This window comes from Gymnoscopelus microlampas (assembly GCF_963454915.1).
Source record: "Gymnoscopelus microlampas genome assembly, chromosome: 15".
NCBI classification, from domain to species: Eukaryota; Metazoa; Chordata; class Actinopteri; order Myctophiformes; family Myctophidae; genus Gymnoscopelus; species Gymnoscopelus microlampas.
Window position 1 is genome coordinate 41,352,950 of NC_139952.1, and position 26,716 is coordinate 41,379,665.

The 26,716-nt window shown below is 42.5% G+C and overlaps 1 protein-coding gene across 1 annotated transcript in view; it reads right to left on the reverse strand.

Moving 5' to 3' along the window:
* rmp24 (ribonuclease MRP subunit p24) overlaps positions 1-26,716 on the reverse strand; it is a 63,808-nt gene that overhangs the window by 36,831 nt on the left and 261 nt on the right. The window contains exons 1-4 of the mRNA XM_084079654.1: positions 26,675-26,716; positions 10,498-10,520; positions 9,352-9,423; positions 8,612-8,799 (exon numbers count right to left, since the gene is read on the reverse strand). The exon at positions 26,675-26,716 is cut by the window's right edge and continues 261 nt beyond it. Of these exons, the coding sequence (XP_083935780.1) occupies positions 8,612-8,799; positions 9,352-9,423; positions 10,498-10,520; positions 26,675-26,716 (325 nt within the window). The remainder of the gene's footprint in view (positions 1-8,611; positions 8,800-9,351; positions 9,424-10,497; positions 10,521-26,674) is intronic.

Here is a 26,716-nt window from a genome sequence, read left to right on the forward strand (position 1 = left end):
TTATGTTTGGTTGCGCTCTGAAAATAGCAGATCTACAAGCTCACAACGCGTCGCGCTGTGAGCTTGTAGATCGGCTATTTTCAGCATGCAACCAAGTGTAAAATCAGGCATTACGACGCCATCAAGGCACCGCCACAATACATTTTAGTCGACTAAATCAACTGTAGATTTAGTCTACTATAATCTTATGATATTTAGTCGACTAAAACTAGACAAAAATTAAAACATTTCAGATGACTAAAATATGACTAAAACTAAATGGAATCTTACTCAAAAGACTGTGACTAAAACTAAATCTAAATTTGCTGTCAAAATCAACACTGCTTCACCTGACGTATTAGCCAAATCACTACCTCAGACACACTACTCTAAACTTGTAGTCGAAACTTGTAGACAAAAATCAGTCGTGCCGACTGAGAATTTTAATTGACATTTTCGTCCAGCTCAAGTCTGTACATTTCCAGAATGAAGTGAACAGGAATGTGGTGCATGCAGTCTGGATGTCACACACACGCCATAGCCTTGCGTGGCCAGACTGTTGCCTCCCACAATTTTCAAATGTTTCCGGTCATACAGTCTGGGACTCGGAAGCTCTGATCATGATTAGAATATACAGTAAAGCGGATGTGAAGCCTCCTCCCCAGTTCTGTTTCGTTTTTACAGTCGCGCAAATGTATCCTAGTATAAATACAAATCATCCAAGTATATTTAGTTTGATGCTTAGCAGAAATGGAAAATAAAATGTAAAGATATTTTAAAATATATTTTCGTGCGCGGAAGTGCCAGTTTCGTCTCTCGGATTTCGGGAGGTGTAGTTCCAGACTCTACTGTATGTAGCATTCAGAGATTGTGGAATAGTTGTCTGGCTACGCGAGACTACACACGCCACAATGATGAAGACACACACTTTACGAGCGTGACCCGGTCATCATCCACTTCGACTTGTCCAGTCTTGACAAACACCATAGACACCACCGTGAAAGGCTAATGCTGCCTGAAACCCCCCCTAACCCTAGCACGATCATGCTTTGATACTCTGGATATGCCCTTTGTTGAGCAGGTCAAAGAGTAAACCCCCACCGCATGCCGAAACGTGAGTTTTGTGTGCACGTGCGAGCATACACATGCACACACACACACACACACACAAGCTCACAATGTGTCGCGAGTCGCGACGCGTTGTGTCCAAAAATAGGTCTTTGGTTTCTACATTGTTTCTACACGACCCCCCCCCCCCCCCCCCCCCATGGCAACATATACATTCATGCAGGTTAAGGGTGATGTATAATGAATAGGCTTCACAGTCTGGCCTAAAAATACACAGTCTATATGTGTGTGAGTGTGTAATGTCACGTATCTAGTCCAGGGGTGAGTAACTTTGATGATGGAGAGGGCCACTATATTTCCACACTCACTCCAGAGGGCCACATTGCATATACTGTCTAGGGGGGCAGACAACTCTTATCTCTGTATTTCAACTTTTTTCGTAAATTATGTGCCATTCTGTCACACAAAAGTAATAGCAAAAATAGCCGATCTACAAGATCAAAACGTGTCGCAATGCGACGCGTTTTGATCTTGTAGATCTGCTATTTTTGCTATTTTTGAATTAGAATCCTGAAAAGTAAAAACATTTTTTTATTTCAAACGCATCAAAGTTATACTCATGATAACTTTATGAACTTAAATTTAAATACATTGGACATAAAAAAGACAATATAAATGTAATACTAGTCATTGAGCTACTAATACAGACTGAAGTAATTAAAGCGGGTCATGTTTGCATGTTTGGAATTGGAACAGCTGAAAACAATTAATATGTCAGTATTCTGATATTAACCTGCAGGCCGCATTAAGTGAAGGTGGGGGGTCCGCGCATGTGGCCCCCGGGCCACCAGTTGCCCATGTCTGATCTAGTCTACGGTACAGTATGTGTGAATTGGCCTTGTGCCTCTCTCTCTGTCTGATGTCCATTTATAGTTTTAATATGCATCCGCAGAACCGTGACTTCTGTGTATGAAGCTCATGCTTTTCATGAGGCGGTTTCAGGCTGCATTCGTTTTCTTGCGCTGGTGGTGTCTCACTTTTAGCTTCGTCACGACTGGATAAGCGGAGGTGCTCTGCTGCAGCAGGCCCGGTCACGCTCATAAAGTGTGTCTTCATTGTTGTGTGTCATCCAGACCATTGGTTCTCAAAGTGGGGTCCGGGCACCCCCAGGAGTCCTTCGGGGGGGTACCAGGGGGTCCCCAGCTACTGAACATACAATAATATGTATGTGTTCAACTGATAAACATCCTGCCTCCATTACATATCTTTATCACACTGGTTTTGGTTATAGGGCCTATAGTTTACAGAGACACTGACTACACTGTCTCTCTGCATTTGATGTGTGTGTTTACCTTGCTTATTGCTAAGTCGCTCTGTATACGAGCGTCTGCTTGGCCCATTAAGGCCTTAGGTTCCGATTCTACCAAAATGTCTTCTAAATCCTATCATTTTTTCGGAAAAACATTTTTTTATGTTGCTATGTCAGTGGTTCTCAAACTAAATCAAATGTCAAGGACCCCCAAAATTATATGTATTGGCTGCGGACCCCCATCTGAAAATATTTCGTTTCAGGGACCCCCAGAAGCAAAGATTTGAGTTACAAATGTTCGCTTTAAAAATGTGTATATTCTAAGATTTGCACAAATGTTCGCGATTTTTCAAAAATAGCAGATCTACAAGCTCATAGCGCGGCACTCTGTGCCGCGCTATGAGCTTGTATATCTGCTATTTTTGAATAGCCAAAGAAATATAAAATGACACAGATGCTTTCCCGGTATTAGTGGGTTAAATGCCTACATTGTAAATAGAATTCATTCATTCATTGATTCAAACATTTTCCCATAACAGATTTCCATGATTTCCCGTAACCTCGGTGGTGCTCGCCCCTTGGGTCTTCACCAACTAGTGAAACGTGAGACGGCACACACGTGCAACACACACACACACACACACACACACACACACACGTGCAACACAGACACACACACACACACACACACACACACACACACGTGCAACACAGACACACACACACACGTGCACGCATGCAAACAGAAGCCCAAACCTTTTTTAACAGTTTAAGCCTCCTATATCTCATGCTAACTATAGAGCCACGGCGCTATCTTTTCAGAGGGAGAGGAGAGGATGCTAATCTCCTTCATCCTGCCTCTGGGTGCTGAACGGCTCTCTGGCTGACGGGTGCTGACACGTCGGCATTCCTTCTCTTATCTCCAGTAGTGGAAGGTAAGTACATTCACTCAAATACCGTGCTTAAAGTACAATCTTGAGGTCCTTTTTTACTTTACTTGAGATAGCATGTTATTTTAGACAGACGCCAGGTTCATTTGTTGACCCGGCATCCTATAGTTTCAATGTACATATAAATAAATGGTGCATTTAGGGCGCCCGCGGGCCTAGCAGTCCAGGCGCATGCCACATATGCTAGTAATCCAGCTTGACAGCGTGTCGCGGGTTCGACTCCCGATCCCGACGACCGTTGCTGTGTGCCACCCCCCCCCCATCTCTCTCCCCGTTTCCTGTCAGCCTACTTTCCTATCAATGAAGGCAGAAAAAGCCCCAAAAAATATCTTAGATTGTGCATTACATTCACACACACATTCATACACCGATGGCGGAGGAAACCATGCAAGGCACCAACCTGCTCATCGGGAACAGTTAGGGGTTCGGTGTCTTGCTCAAGGACACTTCCGACACTAACTCAGGGGGAGCCCGGGATCGAACTGGGAACCTCGCGGTTGCCTACAGGCCACTCTACCCCTGAGCCACTGCCGTTTTTTGAATTTGGATCTTGAAAAGTAACAGTTTTGGACATGTGAGGTTTCCACCCGACACAGACAGAGATATGTATGGCGGGTCTCTCTTAAACCTCGAGACAATTGCCCTCGACACCAGGAGATAAAAATAACTCTGGGAGGATATCTGTATGTATGTATGTATGTATGTATGCATGCGAGGCCGGGGGGTGTATCGCTTTACCCGCGTGAACTCACGTGAAGGCCAATAACAGTGGAGATTCCTGAACAAACGAGGAATGTACGGAAAGTTAACGCTTGTGGGTTTCCATTAAGCCATTGAGACCTGAAGCCGATTCTAAATATGTCTTCTAAATCCATCCATAATGTTTCTATGTCAGTGGTTCTCAATCTTTTTCATGACAAGGACCCCTAAAATTATATGTATTTGGCCCGCAGACCTCCATCTCAAAATATGTTGTTCCAGGGACCCCCCAGAAGCAAAGATTTGAGTAAAAAAAATCCCTTTCAAAAGATATATATTCAAAGATTTGCACACATTTTCAAGATTTTTAAAAAAAATAGCAGATCTACAAGCTCATAGTGAGGCACTCGGTGCCACGCTATGAGCTTGTAGATCTGCTATTTTTAAATAGCCAAAAGTTGTTTCCTTTTTTACCGAATGGGTAAAAACTAAACATGAACCACACAGCACATAAAAAAGTAACTGAATACATATGAATGATATGTGTTCAAATAGCTCTGATATTCTGATAGTAATTTAGTAAACAGAAAGATATATGTTCAGGTTGGGATACCAATGATATCCAATCAGAAGAGAGAACTCATACAGGATATAACAAGAAAATGAAATTGGAAGTGATGACACAAAGTGATGACTATAGCAATAGTTACTATCTTAATATAGAGCTTTTACCTTTCCTGCTCTTTAGTAAACAGAATATACTGTAGTACATTTTCAGGTAGGTGACACAATTTAAGCCAATCAAGAGAGAGCACTGAAAATGCATTTTCTGTTTAACTCATTCACTGCCTGAATTATTTCTGGCCGCGTTTGCCCACTGCCAAGATTTTTCATTGAAAAAAAAAAGTACTCAGGAGCCAAGATACAGAATGTTTAAGTTTTAAGTTAACAAGGAAGTGGATGGGAGTCTAGATCTTCGAAAAATCATATCTCCTTGGTCTTTGGGTCAAATAAAATAAAAAAATAAAAAAAACTGAACAAACACTCACTCATCCATCACTGGGGGGGGTGGGGGGGGGGGGGGTCAAATACCAGAAGCCTCATTTATAAAACCGTGGATTAATTTCCATCCCATTTTCTGCCCTGATAGCATTAAATGCTGAACGTCAGTGTTGAGCATATGTTCCAATCACGATTTCCATTTTAATTTGAATAATCATTCATCCGCCGAGGTTAAAATCTACCCTTCATCCGAAGCCCGCTTTGGAGCACAAATAAGGCTTTACCGTGCCGGGCGTGCGCGCGTGGAGCAACGATGACTTCCTGTCGGATTCCTCCAGAGAGCCTATCAGAGAGCTGGGATCTGACCTTCGGCAGAGCGGAGGTCATGCAGTGAGCAGCACAAGAAGTGAAACTCACAGCCTATACTTCTGTCTATACTTTCTCTCCACGTCGGCCCGGCCCCTTTCTCTTCTTCTTGCGCTCTTCAAAAGTCAATGTCTGAACTGGTTGTTGGAGCGTATCTTGTCTCCGGATAGGTCAGCGCTAGCTGTAGTATACAACCCTCGTAGACGTATTTATGATTCTGACGTTTTCAATCTACGAGAGTTGTAGGGTTCACGCCCCATGGAGACCTGGACTTTCTGCACTATGCCCCGCAAAGTACTCCGAACGTGTACAAATTGAAAATAAAGGTGCTTACCTCAAAGCCCCAAATGTTTTAATGCCGTCTGTGGCCGAAGTTCCCGACAGAATCCCGGCGAAACCCGGAATTACACTAAATGTAAACAGGAAGTAAACGAGGGTGAAAAAATGGCGTTCGGCCACAGACGGCATTAAAACCCTTCTTTATTGAAAGATATGGATTATTACATTAAACTACTACCCCGTAGAAGTAGTTAACATTTGGGGCTTTGAGGTATTTTCAATTTGTACACGTTCGGAGTACTTTGCGGGGCATAGTGCAGAAAGTCCAGGTCTCCATGGGGCGTGAACCCTACAACTCTCGTAGATTGAAAACGTCAGAATCATAAATACGTCTACGAGAGTTGTATACTACAGCTAGGTCAGCGCGTAGGTGGTTATTACCTTGCATACCAAATTAGCCGGTGCTTGCTTTTTAACGATGGCAGCGGTTGCTGCTTTGCTTCCAAGCGGAGAGTTGGTTCTGTGCTTCATTAGCCCCGGTGCCAGAGGCAGAGCGCTGCGGGGACACGTCAGCGAGGTTCTTTAGCCCGGTGCCAGAGCGCTGCGGGGACACGTCAGCGAGGTTCTTTCACTTCTAAACTGTTTTTTTTTTTTAATTTTCTGACAGAGTGAGCGAGGCGGGTGACCTCAGTCTCAACCTGCCTGCCACGGACGGCTATCTGGCTGGCGGTGACTTCCTAATCTAAGCTTAGCTTATTTTGTCCACCTTATGAAACTAAATCTAAATTTGCCGTCAAAATCAACACCACGTTCCGTTCAGTTTTTATAAACACTTTGCAACTAGGAGTGTTATGTTGCCGTTGGTGGCTCTCAGTTCCCGCCTGATGTTGTGTGGGAGTTCCGACCCCTCCAGACCGTACAGAGTGACCGCTAGCTTGCACAGCGCCTTCAGACCGGGACTCAAGTCCAGGATCTTCAGGTCATTGGGTGTGCTGTGTCCCCAAAAGACGACGACGCAATCTCCCACCACGCAACAGCGCACACTAGACATCCGCGTCTTAGTAGTAGACGGGCCTTTCCCCTTGGGCTCAAACTTCGTCCAGGAAAGGGTCTCTGGGTTGAATCTCCACAGGTCACTTAAGGTGGTTTCCCAGGTGCCACGGGTGCCAATTATGTACAGCTCTCCGTTGTAGGCAAAGGATGCATGCACATCCACCCGGCCTGGACAAAGCCTCAAATCAGAATTCACTGTCAAAATGATCACTGCACTGGAATCCTAATGTGCGCCTTTATCGCTTATAGTTGCTTCAGTGGAACAAATGTCACGCAAAGTTTGGCCAATCCACAAAGCCGATGAAGAAGCAAAGCCTCATGCTATCGAGCTCACCGCTGCCCTAGTTAATAGCGGTCTCTCACTGAGACATTTGTAGAATCAGCCTCAGGTCTTAAAAAGGGATAGTTCACCCCCAAAATGACTTTTTTTCCCTATGAATTAGTCACCCCATGGAGACTTGAATTCATGGATTTGTTTTTGTTTTTGTCAAATTCCTAAGCCAATAATTGAATGACCGGCAGAGAGGTTCCGGTAGGAGACCTCTGCCTACCGGTCCGCTGGTCATCAAATTATTGGCTTGCGACAAAAACAAAAAATATCCATGAATTCAAGTGGATCTTATATTATTTGACAAATGGGCCAATGTTTGACCAGATTATAGCATAGTTTGTTTATTACTTTTGATGCAATAGGTATTAAAAAAGGTCTTGAAAGTCCTTAAATTGTCACTTCACCGTCAAATAGGTAAAAGTACTGAAAATTGGAAATACTCCAGTAAAGTAAAAATACCACAAAATTGTACTTAAGTATAGTACTTGAGTACACGTACTTAGTTACTTTACACCACTGATTGTAATACAATATTGTTGTGAAACACCCATCCTTGTATCACTTCAGAATGACATATGCATGTGCATATCGTCTCTGTCGGGTGTCCAAAACTGTTAAAAGGTTTCATGACATGCTGGTTTACAAAACATTAACAGTCTTTATCATGGCGTCATAAAAGGTTTTAACTGAACAATCCACTCCAGTGAGCCATCGCAGGTTTCTTTCTCTCAGTGTTCTAAGGCCCTTTTAGCTGCAATAAAAAAAAAAGAGAAAAAAAACAGCGGGTGTCGCTGTTGAGATATTTTGCCTGTCAATCGTCGCCTCTGCCCTAGTGCAACTTTGGAATCACCCACGGTGCCTCTAAAATGGAAGGGACAGATGTGGATGGGTGCCAAAAAACCTGGCTTCCGTCCACTCCCATTATATCTCCTTGATGAAAAACCTCTGGATCTCCTTAACTTTTTACAGTGGTGAAAACGAGACATTTTCCGGTGCGTGATCACTCCGCAATGGCGGCTCACGTGAAAGATGTTATTGTTCCAGGTGTTAGACGGGACCATCGACTATCGCACACGCATCCATTGTTTACATCCGCGTCCTCGTCGTGGCCACTACAGCGCTAAACATATCAGCGTAAAACGGTAAAGAATGCCAGCACTAGATGTACACTGTTTTAATAAAACGCTGGCACTTAATGCAGGGGTCTTCAACGTTTTCAGCCCAAGGACCCCCTAGCTGTGAGAGAGATGAAGCAGGGACCCCCTCGATATTGTATAAAATTGTGTTTCAGATTCAACTTTTTTTGTTTACGTGGTCTGCTCTTTCTTCCCCTCTACACCTATACCTCTTTGCCAAAAATAGCAGATCTACAAGCTCACAACGCCTCGCAGCGCGAGGCGTTGTGAGCTTGTAGATCTGCTATTTTTTTTCCTCCTCAGAAAAGGGATGCTAGGGTTCAAGTGGTTAAGGTAAAAGAAACAAATCATATCACACAAAGATTTGGCGGACCCCCTGTAGTAACTCCGAGGACCCCCTAGGGGTCCCGGACCCCCTGTTGAAGATATGTCATCATACCAGAGTGGAGCAGGACGTCCTGAAGCGACGCAGCATGTCCTTCTGGGTGAGGCTGAGACGTTTGCCCCGGGCCTTGCGGCGCAGGACGCTCTGCACCCGCACAGACGCACGCCTCTTGGGACGCAGCCGCACGCGGTGGTTGCCGGGCTCCAGCCACTGGCCGCAGTACTGACACACTGGGTGTTCACCTGAGAGGAAAAAGTATTCACATTGTTTACTTAAAGTAAAAGTATCAATACTGCAACGTAGAAATACTCTGTTACAAGTAAAAAGTCAGGGATAAAAAACATTTACTTGAGTAAAAGAACAAAAGATTGGTATCAAAATGTACCAAAAGTAGAAAGTACTCATTATGCAGAATGTCCCATTTCACAAGTTTTCAAATGTATAAAAAATCATTTGAAAATAGCAGATCTACAAGCTGTGAGCTTGTAGATCTGCTATTTTCAAGCGGCCGAAATATATATAGGGCTGAGGTGGTTAATGTATGTTTTGTAATAATAATCAAAATCTAAAAAATAACTAGTAATTAAAAAAATCAAATAAATGTAAAAAAGTGAAAGTACAGAATTTGCATTTGAATACATTTGAATTTACATTCGCTACGAGCTTGTAGATCTGCTATTTTTGAATAGCCAAAGAAATGACACATAGATGCGTTCCCGCCGGTCTACATGGGTTAACAGAGTCGGAGAGCTATAAACAGGCGAGGTAGAGAGAAAAAGAGGTTCCTGTCGTACCGCTGTGATGCAGGTGACACCTCTGCTTCTTAAGATGGCACTTTCTGCAGTGTGACATGGTGACGCTCACGTCTGCAAGGAAGAAGAAGAAGACACAGGGTGTACTGAGTCAGGAAACAGATCTATTCCAAATGCTATGCATTAGTCATACTATTCACCACGTCACTGTAACGTCCCAGAGCAACACACAACTTTAGCAGTATTATTAACATTACTACCTATTATCTTCTTAGCGATTATCACCCCAAAAAAAAAAGACTTATTTTCTATCGATTACACACCCCATGAAGCATTGAATTCATGGAGGTATGTTAGTTTTTGTCGCATTCCCGAGGCCAATAATTTGATGACCGGTGGTCTCTCCGGTAGGAGACTCAAAGAGTGTCCTTTGAGTCTCCTACCGGATACAATAGCATATGTCCGCCGGTAATCAAATTATTGGCTTAGGAATGCGACAAAAACAAAAACATGTAACATGTGTGTAATTGATAGAAGACAAGTCATTTGTTGGGTAAACTACTCCTTTAATCAATGTATTCAATTAATCAAGAAGCATATATATATATATATATATATATATATATATATATATATATATATATATATACACAGCACACATATATATATATACATACATACACACACACAAACATTGTCGTGCAAATATAATGAAAATAGCACATCTACAAGCTCACAACACGTCGCATCGCAACACATGAGCTTGTAGATCAGCCATTTTCACTATTTCAGAATGTTTCGAAATGTTTTCCAAATGTTAATGACATGCCCAAAATAGAGATTGATTATGAATCGATAGTTTCATTAAACGATCGATAACCAATTATGTTTTCATAATCTGTTGAATCGATTAGTTCAGTTAACTTTTACACCCCTAATCAACGTCCTACAACTTAGCACTGTTGATAAAAAACTGATAAAAATCTTATGACACTTTCCTGTGTCATTTATGTTTGTCAGCATCGGTCGATATGTGTGGGGATCACAGTGGAACTAAGTCGATGACTTTACTGTGTTTTATTAGCCGCCATAGTCTTTTTAACCCTCTTGTGTGATGGCCGAAAGCAATTAAATAAATCTAAATCAACTACCACGGTAAACAAAACAATAGAACAAAAGAACATTTACCGTTTGCCTCCTGAGGTCTTTGCCTGGAAAATTCAGAAAGAGAGAGAGAGCCATGTCAGATAAATGCACAGTACAGCATTATACCCACACACTTATCTCAATGTCCCTGTAGGCAACTGGGTTTACAATGACAAACATGAATGAAAATATAACAGAAAATTGCGGTGAAACGACAAAAGGAATCATAACAAAACGGGCAACAAAAATGCAAATGTGTTCCCCAAAGGCCTTTTGCAGTGTCTGATTTGAACACTACATTATATTGGGGGCAAAAGAAGTGACAGTCAACCACTCCACACAACAAATAAAAACACTCCACAGAACATAATACAAATTCTATTAGCATATCGCTGTTGTCGGGTTAAAACCTTGTATCTCCTTTCATAAATATTTATATATTATTTTTCCATAAATCAATGCCCTACTTCATCATACACATAAGAGAGTGTCACTACATCTCAGAGGCAAATATTGTACTTTTACTCCACTACAATTATTTGAAAACTTTAGTTACTAGTTAATTTTCAGATATAAATTATAAAATTACATTAACCACTTCAGACCTTTTTTTTATACCTAGGCTATTTGAAAAAAGCCGATCTACAAGCTCAAAACGCGTCGCGATGCGACGCGTTGTGAGCTTGTAGATCTGCTACTTTCAAACATTTTAGTACTTTTTACTTTTGGTACTTTTACAAGTACATTTTGATACCAATATTTTTGTACTTTTACCCAAGTAAATTTTTAATTTGGGATTTTTGCTTGTAGCAGAGTACTTCTACATTGCAGTATTGATACTTTTACTTCAGTAAAACATTTGAGTACTTTTTCCACCACACACATCACATGCAGCACCATTCCTCTGCTTCCGACCACAAACACACAACTAACTGCACACAGAGACTGGCTGAATAAAGACTGGGGGGTGTGGGAGTGTGTGGGGGGGGGGGGGGGTGTCAGGAGAACTGCTGTCACCACACAGCAGCTGTCTCCAGGTCAGCTCCAGATCAGAGCCCCCCCCCCCCCCCAAATTACCCTCTGTCCCCTCTTCCTGTTCTCATGCCGCACGTGCTGCCTGCAGCCTGACAGCAGATATCACCGGGTAGATTTTTAGCCACCGGGGGAGGAATTTTAACCCATTAAAGGACTCCTCACAGAGAGATAAATGCTTTTTATGCTGCAACGGTATTTGAAATGGTGCTTAACACTTAATAAATAAATCTCATAATGTACTCACCAGTGCCAAGGTTTTATTGTTGCTTATTGTTTTTTTTCACGTCGCCATAGACCCCGTTAAAATCCTTAAGAATACGCGATGCACTGTTTGTAAACATCGTGCAGATGTCCCTGTGTCTACCAGTGCAGACCACGTGTCAAACGGAGCCGCCATGTTGTAGTTAGAACGGTTTATGTTAAACAGCGATGACCGAGGAGAAAAAACTACAAGGGAGAAAATGGAGTTTTAGTGTGCGCTTTAGAATGGAGGCCGACGGGAACGGCAAAATAGTTCCGTTTCCGGTGGTGTTACACTGAAATGGTCCGTGTAGAAAATTGGGGGGAAAAAAAAAACGAAAAAAACGAAAAAGCACCCAGACCGTAGGGCTACGGTCTCGGCGCTTAACAGTTGGATTTAATGGACCGTAGGACTACGTTCTTGCCTGTTAATGTGTTAAGAGTGGGTTGGGTTCATTAATGTAATTAGATAGCACTAGACCATACCCGGTCGGCGCAGCGCAGCCGTGGGGGGATATGCGCACATGATCTGGCAACCCGGGAGGCAGTTCGTCCCATAGCTGGGCAGCCCCGTAACCATGGCGACATTGTTTGACACATAAACGCTAATAAGAAGCTGAGATTTGATGAAATTGAAAAACGGGCTTCACAGTTAAGTTCAGATGGTAATGGTCAATGGCTGTGTGCAAAATCAGAGCAATTGGTCCAGCCAGTGAGGAGAACCGGGTAGCTTCACCTCCACTACAAACGCACAGAGGTTACTAGAATTATAGTAGGATGTTATGTAGACGGATGCCAGGTAATTGTTGACCTGGCATCCTATAGCAGGGGTTGACAATTAAGGTCTCAGAGGCACTTCCCGTCGGGCAAGTACAGGTCATGTTCTACTTGCCCACAGGTCTTGCCCGAAAAGTACATCCTCCATTATAAAATCATAAGCAAACTTTGAATTGCCGTTCAATTTGACACTTATTTTTTACGTGTGAATTCTGGGGCTGCACAATAAAAAATGTCATACATCAATATGTATGCCAAATATCTAGTAAATAGCTAGGAATGTGACTAGGGGTTCACACTTATATTTGTAAGTGTAGCAACAGTGAAAGCCGCACATTATAGCTAGAGGTGTGCATTGTCAATGGCCTCACGATTCGATTAGTCTGTTAACGATTCGATTCTATTCTATAATGCATCTCGATTCATCTAAATCTTCTGCATTTTTCGAACCCGTATTATGAACTCATTTTTTTTTATTTATAAAGTGCTGTAACATGCTATGGCCTAATGACTGTCATTCCAGCATAAAGGTCTTAACATTAGAGTCAACCCCTGCTATAGTATAGTTTCAATGTACAGGCTGATGATAGGTTCTTGGTTCACGTATGTATTAGTTATTATTAGATTATTGGTTTACTTAAGTATTACTTTATTATTAGATTACTGTTTTTATGCATTTGATGTATTATTGATGTATTATGATGTATTATCTTGTGTCCTTGCTTACTGTAAATCGCTCTGGATTAAGAGTGTCTGCTAAATGCTTAAACTGTAAACTAAGGACAGGGCCTGTGGGGACGTGGAGCTGTTGGAATGGTCTGTTGAGCTGCCCTGACATTGTCTGTCTGGGAGGGACGTCCCTAGAGGCCCGTTCGCTTTTTATGTTTGGATATCGTTGCTGTCGAGGCAGAAACCTCTTATCTCAATACTCCAACCTTTTGTGTGTTTTTCCCCCCGTAAATTAACGTCCTACTTGATCACACTACAGCGTCGCAAACAAAAGCATCAAAAGTAGCAGATCTACAAGCTCGAAACGCGGCGCGAAGCGCCGCGTTTCGAGCTTGTAGATCTGCTACTTTCGATGCTTTTGAATTTGAATCCTGAAAAGCAGCAGTTTTTGGACATAATGAGGTTTTCCACCCTGACAGAGACGATGTTTAGTTTCCACAGCTGGGCGACACACACATCATCACACAGTGACAAAGTCTTTCCAGAATGCTCCTCTCGCCGTCGTCCTATAATAAAGAGTTTGTTTATTGCAGTTTTTTTTTTTTTTATCATAGCTCTCTGACTGTTAACGGTACCCACTTAGACTGGGAACGCATCTGTGTCATTTTAGATTTCTTTGGCTATTCAAAATCTGAATAGTCAAAGAAATCTGAAATGACATCTGCTATTTTTGAAAAATCGTGAACATGTGTGCAAATCTTTGAATGTATATCCTCTAAAGCAAACATTTGTAAAATATGTTGTTCCAGGGACCCCTAGGGAGTAGAAGTAAAAGTATAGGCAATTGGATATACTCCAGTAAAGTCAAAGTACCTCAAACTTGTACTTAAGTACAGTACAATTACTAAGTAATTGATTTCTTTGACTATTCAGATTTGACTATTCAGATTTGAATAGCCAAAGAAATCTAAAATGACATCTGCTATTTTTGAAAAATCGTGAAAAATGTGTGCAAATCTTTGAATGTAACTTTACCTCACTGGACGTGTGTGGTGTTGGATGGGATGCGGACCAGCCAGGGCTTGAAGGGGGATTTATACAACAACTGGCCGTCTCTCTCTCTCTCTAAGACCTGATGCCACGCAGTCTGACTCACCCTCCACTGATCTCTCCCCCAATGTAGTATAATCACTGGTCTGGATTAGGCTCACATTACAGAGACTGAGCCATGTCACATGCAACATGCTAAAAATCCTATTAACTCATTCCCTGCCAATGACGTCTTTTGACGGCTGTTTCTTGTAAGCCCACACCGTCAGGAAGTAAATGAGTTAAAAAGGATCCTGCAGCCCCAAGTCTGACTCATCATCATCCACTGATGATCTCCCCGATCTAGTAGTAATCACTGGCCTGGATCAGGAGCTCACATTACAGAGGATGCGGTTGTCTGTCTCAGCTACATACTGGAAGAATGTAATAGAGGGGCGGCATCACTTGATACATTGTTTTTTTGTATTGTCCCTGTCTTTTTTTTTTTATTATTATAATTTGAAGAAAAAATATAGATATTTTTTTAAATAATAACGATAATAATATTCGAATATATTCGAATATCTGCCCATTTTTAAGACCAATATTCGAATATCATTTCTGAGGAAAGTTACCAGCCCTAGCGTACACACACTGGATGTTTGATGTACCGTGTCAGTACAGTCATTGTGTACTTTGTCTGTGTTCCTGTCAAGCTGTCATGTAGAGATGACAGCAGGTTGACAGGAACACAGACATCAGCTGGGTGTGACGGACAGGGCTAGAGAGCAGTTTAGGCAGCGCTCAGCTGGTTGACAGGAGCACACAGACATCATATATATATATCGTCACTGTCGGGCAATACCTGGCGTGGATAAATTGTACAGTATGTCCATATTTCAACTTGAAGGGATAGTTCACCCCCAAAATGTCTTTTATTCTATTGATTAGCCAATAATTTGATGACCGGCAGCGGTTCCGGTAGGAGACACAAAGGGTCTCCTTCGTGTCTCCTACCGGAACCGCTGCCTACCTGGTCATCAAATCATTGACTTAGGAATGCGAAAAAAAACAGAAAAATATCCAAGAATTCAAGTCTCCATGGGGTGACTAATCCATAGAAAAAAAAGTCATTTTTTGGGTGAACTATGCCTTTAAATAAAATGGTCACACTACACCGGTGTCACACTAAAGCAGCAAAAGTAGCAGATCGTCTATTTTTGCTAGTTTTTAATTTGAATCCTGAAAGGTTAACAGTTTCGGAGATACAAGGTTATTCCACGCGACAGTGACGATGCAGTGTCTGTGTTTACAGAGAGAGAGAGCTGGATATGAAATGTCAACTCAGTGAAACTCACTGTGTGTGTGTGTGTGTGTGTGTGTGTGTGTGTGTGTGTGTGTGTGTGTGTGTGTGTGTGTGTGTGTGTGTGTGTGTGTGTGTGTGTGTGTGTGCGTGCGTGCGTGCGTGCGTGCGTGCGTGCGTGCGTGCGTGCGTGCGTGCGTGCGTGCGTGCGTGCGTGCGTGCGTGCGTGTGTGCGTATGTGTGTGTGTGGACCAACGTGATGACTCATCCTGCCATTCTGACCTGTGTGCTAAATTGCTAATAAAGTAGGTGTCATAAAACTATAGAGGCCTTTAACCCATTAACCCATTAAGACCGGGAAGGAATTCGTGTCATTTTTTAAGATTTCTTTGGCTATTCAAAAATAGCAGATCTACAAGCTCGTAGCGCTACGAGCTTGTAGATCTGCTATTTTTGAAAACTCATGAACATTTGTGCAAATCTTTGAATATATATGTATTTTTAAAGCGAACATTTGTAACTCAAATCTTTGCTTCTGGAGTCTTCTAAATCCTAACAGTTTTCTGAAAAACTTATGTTGCTTTAATATCAGTCGTTCTCAAACTTTTTTCATGTCAAAGACCAGCCTAAATGATATGTGTTTGGTCGCTGACCCCCATCTCAAAATATTTTGTTCCAGGGACCCCCCCAGAAGCAAAGATTTGAGTTACAAACGTTCCCTTTAAAAGATTATTTTTTTAAATAGCAGATCTACAAGCTCATATGAGCTTGTAGATCTGCTATTTTTGAATAGACCAAAGTATAAAATATGGATAAAGTGGTTACACAAAACTTGAGCGAATCTTTGAATATGTATATAGTTTTTTAAAGCGAACATTTTCAATGCTTCTGGGGGGTCCCTGGAACTAAATATTTTGAGTTGCAGGGAGGTCCGTGGACAAATACAATACATTTGGGGGGTCCTTGACATGAAAAATGTTTAAGAACCACTGATATTTAGCAACATTAAAAAAACTGTTAGGATTTAGAAGACATTTATGTAGAATCCCCCCAGAAGCAAAGATTTGAGTTACAAATGTTCGCTTTAAGAATATATACATTTTGCAGATTTGCAAACATTTTCAGGATTTTTCCAAAAATAGCAGATCTACAAGCTCGTAGTGAGGCACAGCTTGTAGATCTGTCATTTTTAAATAGCCAAATAAATAAATAAAAATGACACAGAGATGCGTTCCCGGTCTTAAATGGGTTAATGTGTTAAAACGAAATGCTGTGATGTTCTCTTCCACAAAGCCTTATTGGCTGTGTGTTGTTTGTTGCTGTCTGCGGGTAAACGCTGCTCATTAACACATTGACTGCCAGAGGTAAAACCCCAGCCATAGCTGCCTGTGCCAGCCATTTTTGAGCTTTCTGGCCAGTCTATCTAGGCCCACAGAACATTTTGTGCTAGGCCTATGAACACATGGAATACCTCAAAACAAAGATCAGAATCTCTACTTTCGCCAGGAAAAAAAGTGAGTTCCTAGCATGTTCTGTTCTTTAGCTATTGGCAGTTGAATATAGCTTGGTTTCACCAAAATCAGCTATCTGGATCTAGAAGCTGAGATAATGAGGCTTTTGTGAAACATTCTCTCTCAGGCAGAACAGTGATTAGACCCTTATATTTTCACCTTCAGTGACACATTACTGACATCAGACATCTGCACAGTTGTTGTTTTCAAACTAACAACACTGAGAAAGTGCTTTTGAATATACTTTTATATAGCTTTTTCACATCAACGTTTATCAACGTGTGTCTTGTTGATAAACAAATCTCAAGCTCATTTCAACGTTTTTCTTTTCAAAGTTATAAGATCAAAAGAAGTGTGTGTGTGTGTGTGTGTGTGTGTGTGTGTGTGTGTGTGTGTGTGTGTGTGTGTGTGTGTGTGTGTGTGTGTGTGTGTGTGTGTGTGTCAAGACTTGGCATTATCTGTGCCAATTGTTTGAGTTTGTTTTTACACACCATTATAATTTCACACACACACACACACACACACACACACACACACACACACACACACACACGCACACACAGGGAGAGATTTTGCACTGTCCCCCTCTGGTGGTCAAAATAAATCCCTACATTGTGACACATCCATCCATCCAATACAGACATATTGATGACCCCTGATAGAAACCATATAGACATATAGACTGTATGCAAGGTAAGTGAGGAGGAATTATTTTCTGTGAATGCCATGCAGACAAGCACTGAGATCCAGATAGCATCTATGACATAAACCAATCAAATCAGTTTGACTTTTTATAGAGTGAAACAGTACGTCCTAAAAGTGAGTTCCTAGCATGTTCTGTTCTTTAGCTATTGGCAGTTGAATATAGCTTGGTTTCACCAAAATCAGCTATCTGGATCAAAAAGCTGAGATAATGAGGCTTTTGTGAAACTCTCTCTCTCAGGCAGAACAGTGATTAGACCCTTATATGTTCACCTTCAGTGACACATTACTGACATCAGACATCTGCACAGTTGTTGTTTTCAAACTAACAACACTGAGAAAGTGCTTTGAATATACTTTTATATAGGACACATCCATCCATCCAATACAGACATATTGATGACCCCTGATAGAAACCATATAGACATATAGACTGTATGCAAGGTAAGTGAGGAGGAATTATTTTCTGTGAATGCCATGCAGACAAGCACTGAGATCCAGATAGCATCTATGACATAAACCAATCAAATCAGAAAATGTTTGACTTTTTATAGCGTGAAACAGTTATATACAGCCTTATTTTGATCACGACACCCAATTACTGAATGTGAGTCCCCCATAACTCACAGTAATGGTCAAATAGGGTGTATGTATGTATATATTCTATGTCCAGGTTTTCTTCAGATTAGGATACTGATTTCACTGGTTCCATTTGTACACACAAGAGTTACATAACTGCTAGTTTGCAATTGTACATCTATGATATAAAACCAACAGTCTACAGAAAAAGTTTGAAACGACTCAGGCAGACACATTTGAACACTCTTTATATGGCTTTCACATATATATATATTTGGCTTTTTACAAGTACAACTTTTTCAAGTACAAGTACCTTTCAAATACAAAATGGAGTACAAAATGACACAATATATCATCATTGTGTGTTTTGCCTGGCCAGCACATCAATGTCTCCTCAGATCCTTCAGGGCGGAGGTGGTCCCCGTGAGGGTTCTGAGGACGTGAGGGCATAGATGTCTTTCACCGACAAAGATGGCTTCACGTACTCAGATCCCCCGGGGCAGTGCGTTGGCTGTCTCAGAGCATAATAAATCATAAATCAAAGTCAAAATAAATACAAAATGAAAATAAAACAAAAGTGCATTTTAGCATAATCGAAATAAGGCAGAGATGGCTAAAACAAACAAATACAATCAAAATGATTCAATAATACTTCTCCATAGTGTGGTAATCATAATAGCATTTAGTATGGAGGGGTACTTTACAGCTGTCGCACTGTAATCTTGTCTCACGCCGCTTTCCCCCTCTCCTCTTACAAACTCTGCACCATTTAGTTGGGCACTGCTTTCTGGCAGTGGGGGGGGCATCGACAAGCTTATGGACTTTCATGTCGCCACTCAATCGGTCACGAGGTTCCTTCATTCTTGGTGCATAAGGACGCCGGCGGGGGGCGGGGGGCGGCGAAGGGGGCGCCGGACGGCGGGGACGGGCAGGATGAGGCTGCTGCTGCTGCTGCTGCTGACAGGCGGCCGGGGGGGCGACAGGCGGGTCTGCTGGGACATCTTGTGGAGGGATATAATCTGCTTCCACTGGGGCATATCTCACAGCGGTCCAAGACTTGACAACACTGAGGATGAAGTCAAACATGCTTTTACAGTCGCCATCTGGATTCCTTGCTTTGTGGAGTACGAATGCGTTGTACATGCAGATTTGGAGTAGGTAGACCACAAACTTGTTGCTCCACTTGGCTGTCTTCCGGATGAAGGGATAGTAGCTCAGGTTTTGATCAAGCCGGTCCACTGCATTCATGCTTTTATTGTACTCAAGGACACAAACTGGCTTCTCCTGTGGCACTTTGTCTCTGTGGTGTTTCTGTCTCACCATCTGGGTCCCCATCTCATCCTTGTGCCGAGTTGTGATCAATCGGACGATGCGCTTGTCTCGCCATGCCAATAACATCACTTTGCCATTGTGAAGCATTTTCCTCTCTCCCACTCTCAGGCTGGACATCGTCACATCCTTCATGGCTTGTGGTTCACCTCTTTTTAGCCGCATAGTACCACAGGCATGTGTGTTGTTCTCAAGGAGTTGTTCATACAGGCCCACTGAATTATAATAATTGTCCATAAACAAAGAATACCCGTACCCTGTAAGACCCTGCAACAGAAAAGTGACTGTGTCTGGTAGGGAAGAGTACTGTCCAGAATATGGCTTCATGCTGTAACAGTACCCCGTTCCAGAATCACACAGAATATATGACTTTATTCCGTACTTGGTGGGCTTCATTGGGTTGTACACTCTGAAGGATAGGCGTCCTCTCCACAGAAGCATCCCCTCATCAATGCTGATGTTGCGACCTGGAACAAACATCTCCTTGAATTTGTCTGTCAGGTAGAGCAAGACCGGGTTGATTTTGCACAGCCTGTCCACGACGTAAATCTCGCCAGCAGCCTCGGCAGCAGCGGCAGCAGCAGCAGCAGCATCAGCCTCATTGTTTGTGAAATGGATGAACCGCCAGATAATCTGGAACCTGTTGCGTGGCATGGTTTGGCCAAAGAACGGTGTAAGTAGAGGGTGATCGGTCGTCCAATAGTGCTGTAGTTCAGGCTTTCGCACAAGGCCAGTGAGGAACAACAGGGCGAAAAACTGTTTCAGTTCTCCCACTGTAACTGGTGTCCAGTCTTTCACTCTGCTGTATGGATGCTGTGCCAATGCCTCCTCATTGGCCTTGATGAACTCGGCAGCATAGATGTTGGTTTGTTCAACGATCATCCCTAGCAGCTCATCAGTCACGAAAAGTGCCAGAAAGTCAACAGGAATGGTGGACTGTATTTCAGCTGCCGCATTGCGTGGACCTGGGGTAGCAGTGAAGGAGATGTCCGTCCTAGGCTCCCAATCTGTGTCCTTCCACACAGCCTCTACAGCTGGGGGCTTTCCACCACGTTCTGTGAAATACAGAAATACACAATTACCATAAAATACATCTTTTTTGTATTGGTGTGGCAGTGTTGATTTCTATGAAAATATGACTAAAACTAAATGGAATTTTATTCAACAGACTATGCAGGCATGCAAACAGCCCTGAGGTGAAAAGGGTGACAACATGTTGTTTTCTTTCGGGTCAGGTGTCACACAATTGCCCTATTTGGGTTCAAAAAGGTGACTGTAGCTGAAAAGTGACCCTTTTGCATGTCTAACTATGACTAAAACTGAATCAAAATGTGCTGTCAAATAGAGTGAAACAGTCTTATATACAGCATTATTTTGATCTCAACACCCAATTACTGAATGTCACAGTCCCCCATAACTCTTGAGTGTGTGCAAATGGAACCAAATGGAAAACGGTCTTACTTCGTTTACGGCTGACAGGTGGTACTGGGGTTGAAGACGATGGCGCTGCTTCGTCCAACTCCATGTCTGAAATCACAGTAAAACATAAAATATTTTGGTAAATAATATGTACATTTATGTTCACTACCAGCATGTGTCACGCTGGTGGTGCATTACTTTGTGGAGCTGTTTAGCCATTTTGTATTTACTGTGGTAAATCTGAATGAAATAATACTATATACAACAAATAAGTACAAAATGGCACAACATATCATTGTGTGTGTGTGTGTGTGTGTGACATTACTGGCAGGAATAACACACTATGTGTGACTAAAACTAAATGGAATTTTGTTCAACAGACTATGACTAAAACTGAATCAAAATGTGATGTCAAAATCATGTTGTGGTACAGCTGTGATAAACAGAAAACGGTCTTACCTCTTTCACGGTGGACAAGTGGTACAGTTGAAAGTGATGGTCCCGCTTCTTCCAAATCCATCATGTCTGAAATCACAGTAAAACATAAAATATTTTGGTAAATAATATGTACATTTATGTTCACTACCAGCATGTGTCACGCTGGTGGTGCATTACTTTGTGGAGCTTAGAATGAATGACATTTATCATTGCACGGTGGAGTTTAGCCATTTTGTATTTACTGTGGTAAATCTGAATGCAATAATACTATATACAATAAATAAGTACAAAATGGCACAACATATCATTGTGTGTGTGTGACATTACTGGCATAAATAACACACTATGTGTGACTGTGTCAACACATACAGAGCTAGCCTAACACATAGAGTTGGCCCTAACCTAAATGACCATTACAGTACAATGTGTACAAATGGACCCGTTATGAAGAAAATACCATCTATAGAAACCAACAGTACTGTCTACAGAAAATGTTTGAAACAGACAAGTGTCTTGTATATAAGTCTCACCTTTCCTACAACTAGCAGACTGTGTACGATGAGATGACTGCATTGCACCATCAGGCACATCGTCGTCATCTGAAATAAACAAAATCAAACACTGTTGATGTTGTGGACATAAGGTGACCTTATTCCCTTTGATGAATTTTATTATGATGGTGGGGGCCTCGCTGCACCTGGCCTCCACCCCAAAAACTAAAGCCATCAAAGGGATTTGAAAATCATTGTTGACAAGGCCTCAAGTCGACCCACAACAGCATCAAAACATTTGTTGACATGACATGACCTATTCCCTTTGAAGTATGCCTCCCCCCCAAAAAAAACAGATCTACAAAAATCTTTGTTGACATGGCCTCAAGTCGACCCATAACAGCATCAAAACATTTGTTGTCATGACATGACCTATTCCCTTTGAAGTATGCCACCTCCCCCCCCCCCCCAAAAAAAAGCCAGATCTACAAGTCATGCATATAGATAGATACAGAATAAAATAAATACATATTTTATAACTGGCTGACCAATAGTGCAATATCATAGAAATCCACGCCGGTCCACCAAAATATAAAATGGCACCATTCAATGATCATAACAATATAAAAGCACTACATTGTGATGCGACTGAATAGTTTGGTGCCATTTTATATGTTGATATAAGTAAGTAGTGCCCCACAGACTTTATACAAATATCAGGTAAAAAAAAATAGCCGATTTACAAGCTCACAACGCGTCGCAGCATGAGGCGTTGTGAGCTTGTAGATCTGCTATTTTCAGAGCGCAACCAAAAGGTAAAATATGATAAATAAATAAAAATATATATATTCTTACCACTGGTAAACGGATCGAAACAATGTTTCCTTGGGCTTGGCTCCCAACTCCCAGAGCAATCCGAATCCGATGTCTCTTCGCCGTCAGAGGTATCTGGGTTTGGCTCTGGGCAATACGACACGGTCTCGGACCTGCGTCTGCTGCTATGGCGCACCGGGTCCCCGGTATGGATGTCTGGTACCGCGGTGTTCGTATCCTCCACAGGTGGTGGCGGAGATGGTGGCGGAGGTGGTTGCTGTCTAGGCTTCCGTGGCCGTCGCCGCCGGCACTTGGGTGGCGGAGATGGTGGCGGCGGAGATGGTGGCGGAGGTGGTTGCTGTCTAGGCTTCCGTGGCCGTCGCCGCTGGCGCTTGGGGACGGTCTTAGACACCGATGATCCCTCGGGGGGAGTTTTCACCTCCTCGGATCGGTCCTCCTCAGATTGCGGAGGTGGTCGCAACAAGGGTTCTGATAACGTGGAGACATAAGTGTCTTTCATCGACAAAGATGGCTCCACGTTTTCAGATCCCTCGGGGAGAGACACCTCCTTGGATCCCCCAGGTGGCGAAGGTGGTCGCAACGAGGGTTCGGATAACGTGGAGACATAAGTGTCTTTCACCGACAGAGATGGCTTCACGTCTTCCGATCCCTCGGGGAGAGACACCGCTTTCACCTCCTTGAATCCCCCAGGTGGCAAAGGTGGTCGCGGGGGAGCGGTGAAAGACGCCACCGCCGACGGCTTCAAGTCCTCCACAGGTCGTGGTGGTGGTGGTCCCGAGGGAACAGTGAAGGACATTGTCTCCAGAATAGTTCTTTGGGTCGGGTCCCGAGGCCGTTTGGCCTTGCATTTCTTTCCTGGCATCTTTCCTACTCTCGCCTAAAAACGACTCTGCCTAAAAACGACTCTGCCTAAAAACGACTCTGCCTATGGAGCGCGGCCAGCGTGACCGCAGTCTAAAAACGACTCTCGCCTAAAAACGAGTTGGCCAAACTATCTCACCTATATATCGATCTATACTATACTACTAAACTACTATACTATATATATATATATATATCTTACTCTCACCTCTCCTACACACTTTCTCTCTCTCAATCGCTCCTCTCGCCAGTTCTTTGTCTCTCGTTGCTCTTTTGTCTCTCAGTCACCGTCTCTCTTTCTCTGTCTGTGCTCTCTCTCTGTTTGTTTTGAATGCCACAAGGAAGGAATGTGACTCTGCACCGGATTTGTAGTGTTTTGCTCAGATCACATGACTTTTACGATCATGTGACTTTTCTTTTGTCGTAGAAGCTTAATATTAACACACAGGTTGTGGAAGATTGCAATCTACCGTATAACAATAAAAAGACCTAAAAACGAGTTAACTCGATCTAGGCATTCAAGCGATGGATTCTAAAAACGAGTTAACTCGATCTAGGCATTCAATGTGTTAAAAACACATTAGTTCCGTGCCAATGCTTTTATTGTGACTTATTGTTGTTCTGTTGGCTTTATAATTGGCTAAAAAAATCCCATTCAGTCAGTATGTCTGTCTGTCTGTACTGGCTCCTCTACCTCTACATCCAGTCTGTCTTTCCAGAGACGCTATAGGGGCCTCGTAGTCACGATTATTGCACAATCCACTGATTATTTGAGCTAAATGGTAATTATTATTTTTTTGCATAATTGTTAGAATCTCTTTAAAACGGCTGGATGAATTTAATAGAAATGTCATAATAACTCCATCATCCACATCATTGTTCACGCTCTTTTAGCCAACTTTCAACCTTGCATCCTTCTTTTGGATAGAGATTCTTTTTTTTTCAGGCAAAAACAGCAGCTCTACAGAGTCTAGATCGGCTATTTTTGGCCATTTATGTAAGTAGAAAATTGTTAACTCTTTAACTGCCCAGAGTAATAGTGTAATAGTGTCCCATTTCAAGTTTTCCAATGAATAAAAAATCTTTTGAAAATAGCAGATCTACAAGCCAACAATGCGTCGCATCGCAACGCATTGTGGGCTTGTAGATCGGCCATTTTCAATTGGCCCGAAATGTATACAGAGCTGAAGTGGTTTATGTAGGTTTTGTAATAATAATCAAAACCTACAAAATAACTAGTAACTCTAAGTTTTCAAATGAATGTAGTGGAGTATAATATGTGGATCCGAGATGTAGTGGAGTAGAAGTAAAAGTATTGAAAATTGGATGTAATCAAGTAAAGTACAAAATACCTAAAAATTGTACTTAAATATGGTACTTAAGTAAATGTACTTAGTTACTTTCCACCACTGACTGGGCCAGTTGCTGCATTGGCCAGCTCTTTTAGTCCAAATGCAGTGAATGCTTCCCCCCTGTAATCACAGCTTTATCCACAGGGGTCTGCCTGGATAAATGCTCAATGTGTGTATAGTGTGTATGACAGTAACAGAGGGCCCTAACACACATCCCATGTGTAACGACACAGTACTGAAAACCCCGGGTTTTAATTTCCATCCAGAATTCCCCCAAATCATATTCCCCGGTGCAGGTAAGAGCAAAAAACTTTTTTGGGGGGGAGATATGGCTGTAGCCCAACTCAAACACAGACACAGGTGTGTGTGCACGGGCACGCGCACACACACGCGCGCACACACACACACACATACACACACACACGCGCACACACACGCACACACACACACACACACACACACACACACACACACACACACACACAGGCCCCAAACGCTGGCCTTGCGGTTCGGGCACCTAGAGGCTGCATTGACAGGATGTCGCGGGTTCGAGTCCCAAAGACCTTTGCTGCGTGTCACTCACTAAACAGAGTAAAAGAGTTTACTTGTGTAAAAGTACAAAAGCATTGGCGTCGAAATATACTTAAGTGCTAAAAGTAAAAGTACTCAATATGCACAAAACAAAAGTACTGAAAACTGGAAATGCTCCAGTAAAGTAAAAAAAAGACCTCAAAATTGTACAGTACTTGAGTAAATGTACTTAGTTAATTTACGCCACTGGCTGCCAGCCTGCCAGCCGGCCGGGGTGTTTCTCAGGAGTAAAGTACTCATCATGCATGCGCCAGTAATTGATTATGTAATAGCTTGCAGCTGCACATGGCACATGGCCTGCCCTTCACACCTACACGCGACCAACCGACCACATAAACAACTTCAACCAGCCATTCCGGTTGGCGGCTCTCTAACGTATCGTATCTCTGTCATCCAGAAACCTTGTATCTCTATATTTTTGCACACAAACGTCAGTAGCATTACATAACTAGAAAAGTGCTACAAAAAAAGTGCTACAGATACGTTATTGTGGCCTCCTGGTGGCGCTATAATAGGCCAATGTGAAAAGGGTGCCATTTATTCTTAGGCCTTTAACGGCAATCGGACGCTGCATTCATGATTTGAGGCATTTTGTTCCAAAACTGTGTTTTGCTAAATTAGACCTGCTGGTGGCGCTATAACAGGCCAATGTGAAAAGGGTGGCATTTCTTCCTCGGCCTAGTGTCTGTGTGTATCTGCACACATGCAGGCATGATGTGTGTGGCATGCACGCACGCCAATACTAGATGGTGTGTGTGTGTGTGTGTGTGTGTGTGTGTGTGTGTGTGTGTGTGTGTGTGTGTGTGTGTGTGTGTGTGTGTGTGTGTGTGTGTGTGTGTGTGTGTGTGTGTGTGTGTGTGTGTGTGTGTGTGTGTGTGTGTGTGTTCGTGGGGACCACAGGTTGAGACCCACTGACTGAACTATGATAATGGGTCAACCTCTGCCACCTAGCGTCCGCATGTCGTCATTACAACAACACATGACAAGTTGAGTGTATAAAACCCCATAAAGCTCACTTATCAAAGCATGAATTAAAGATAAAAAACAGTATTTACTTACATCAAGAATCGTGACAGCTCGGGGCACGTGTCTCTGTAGAAC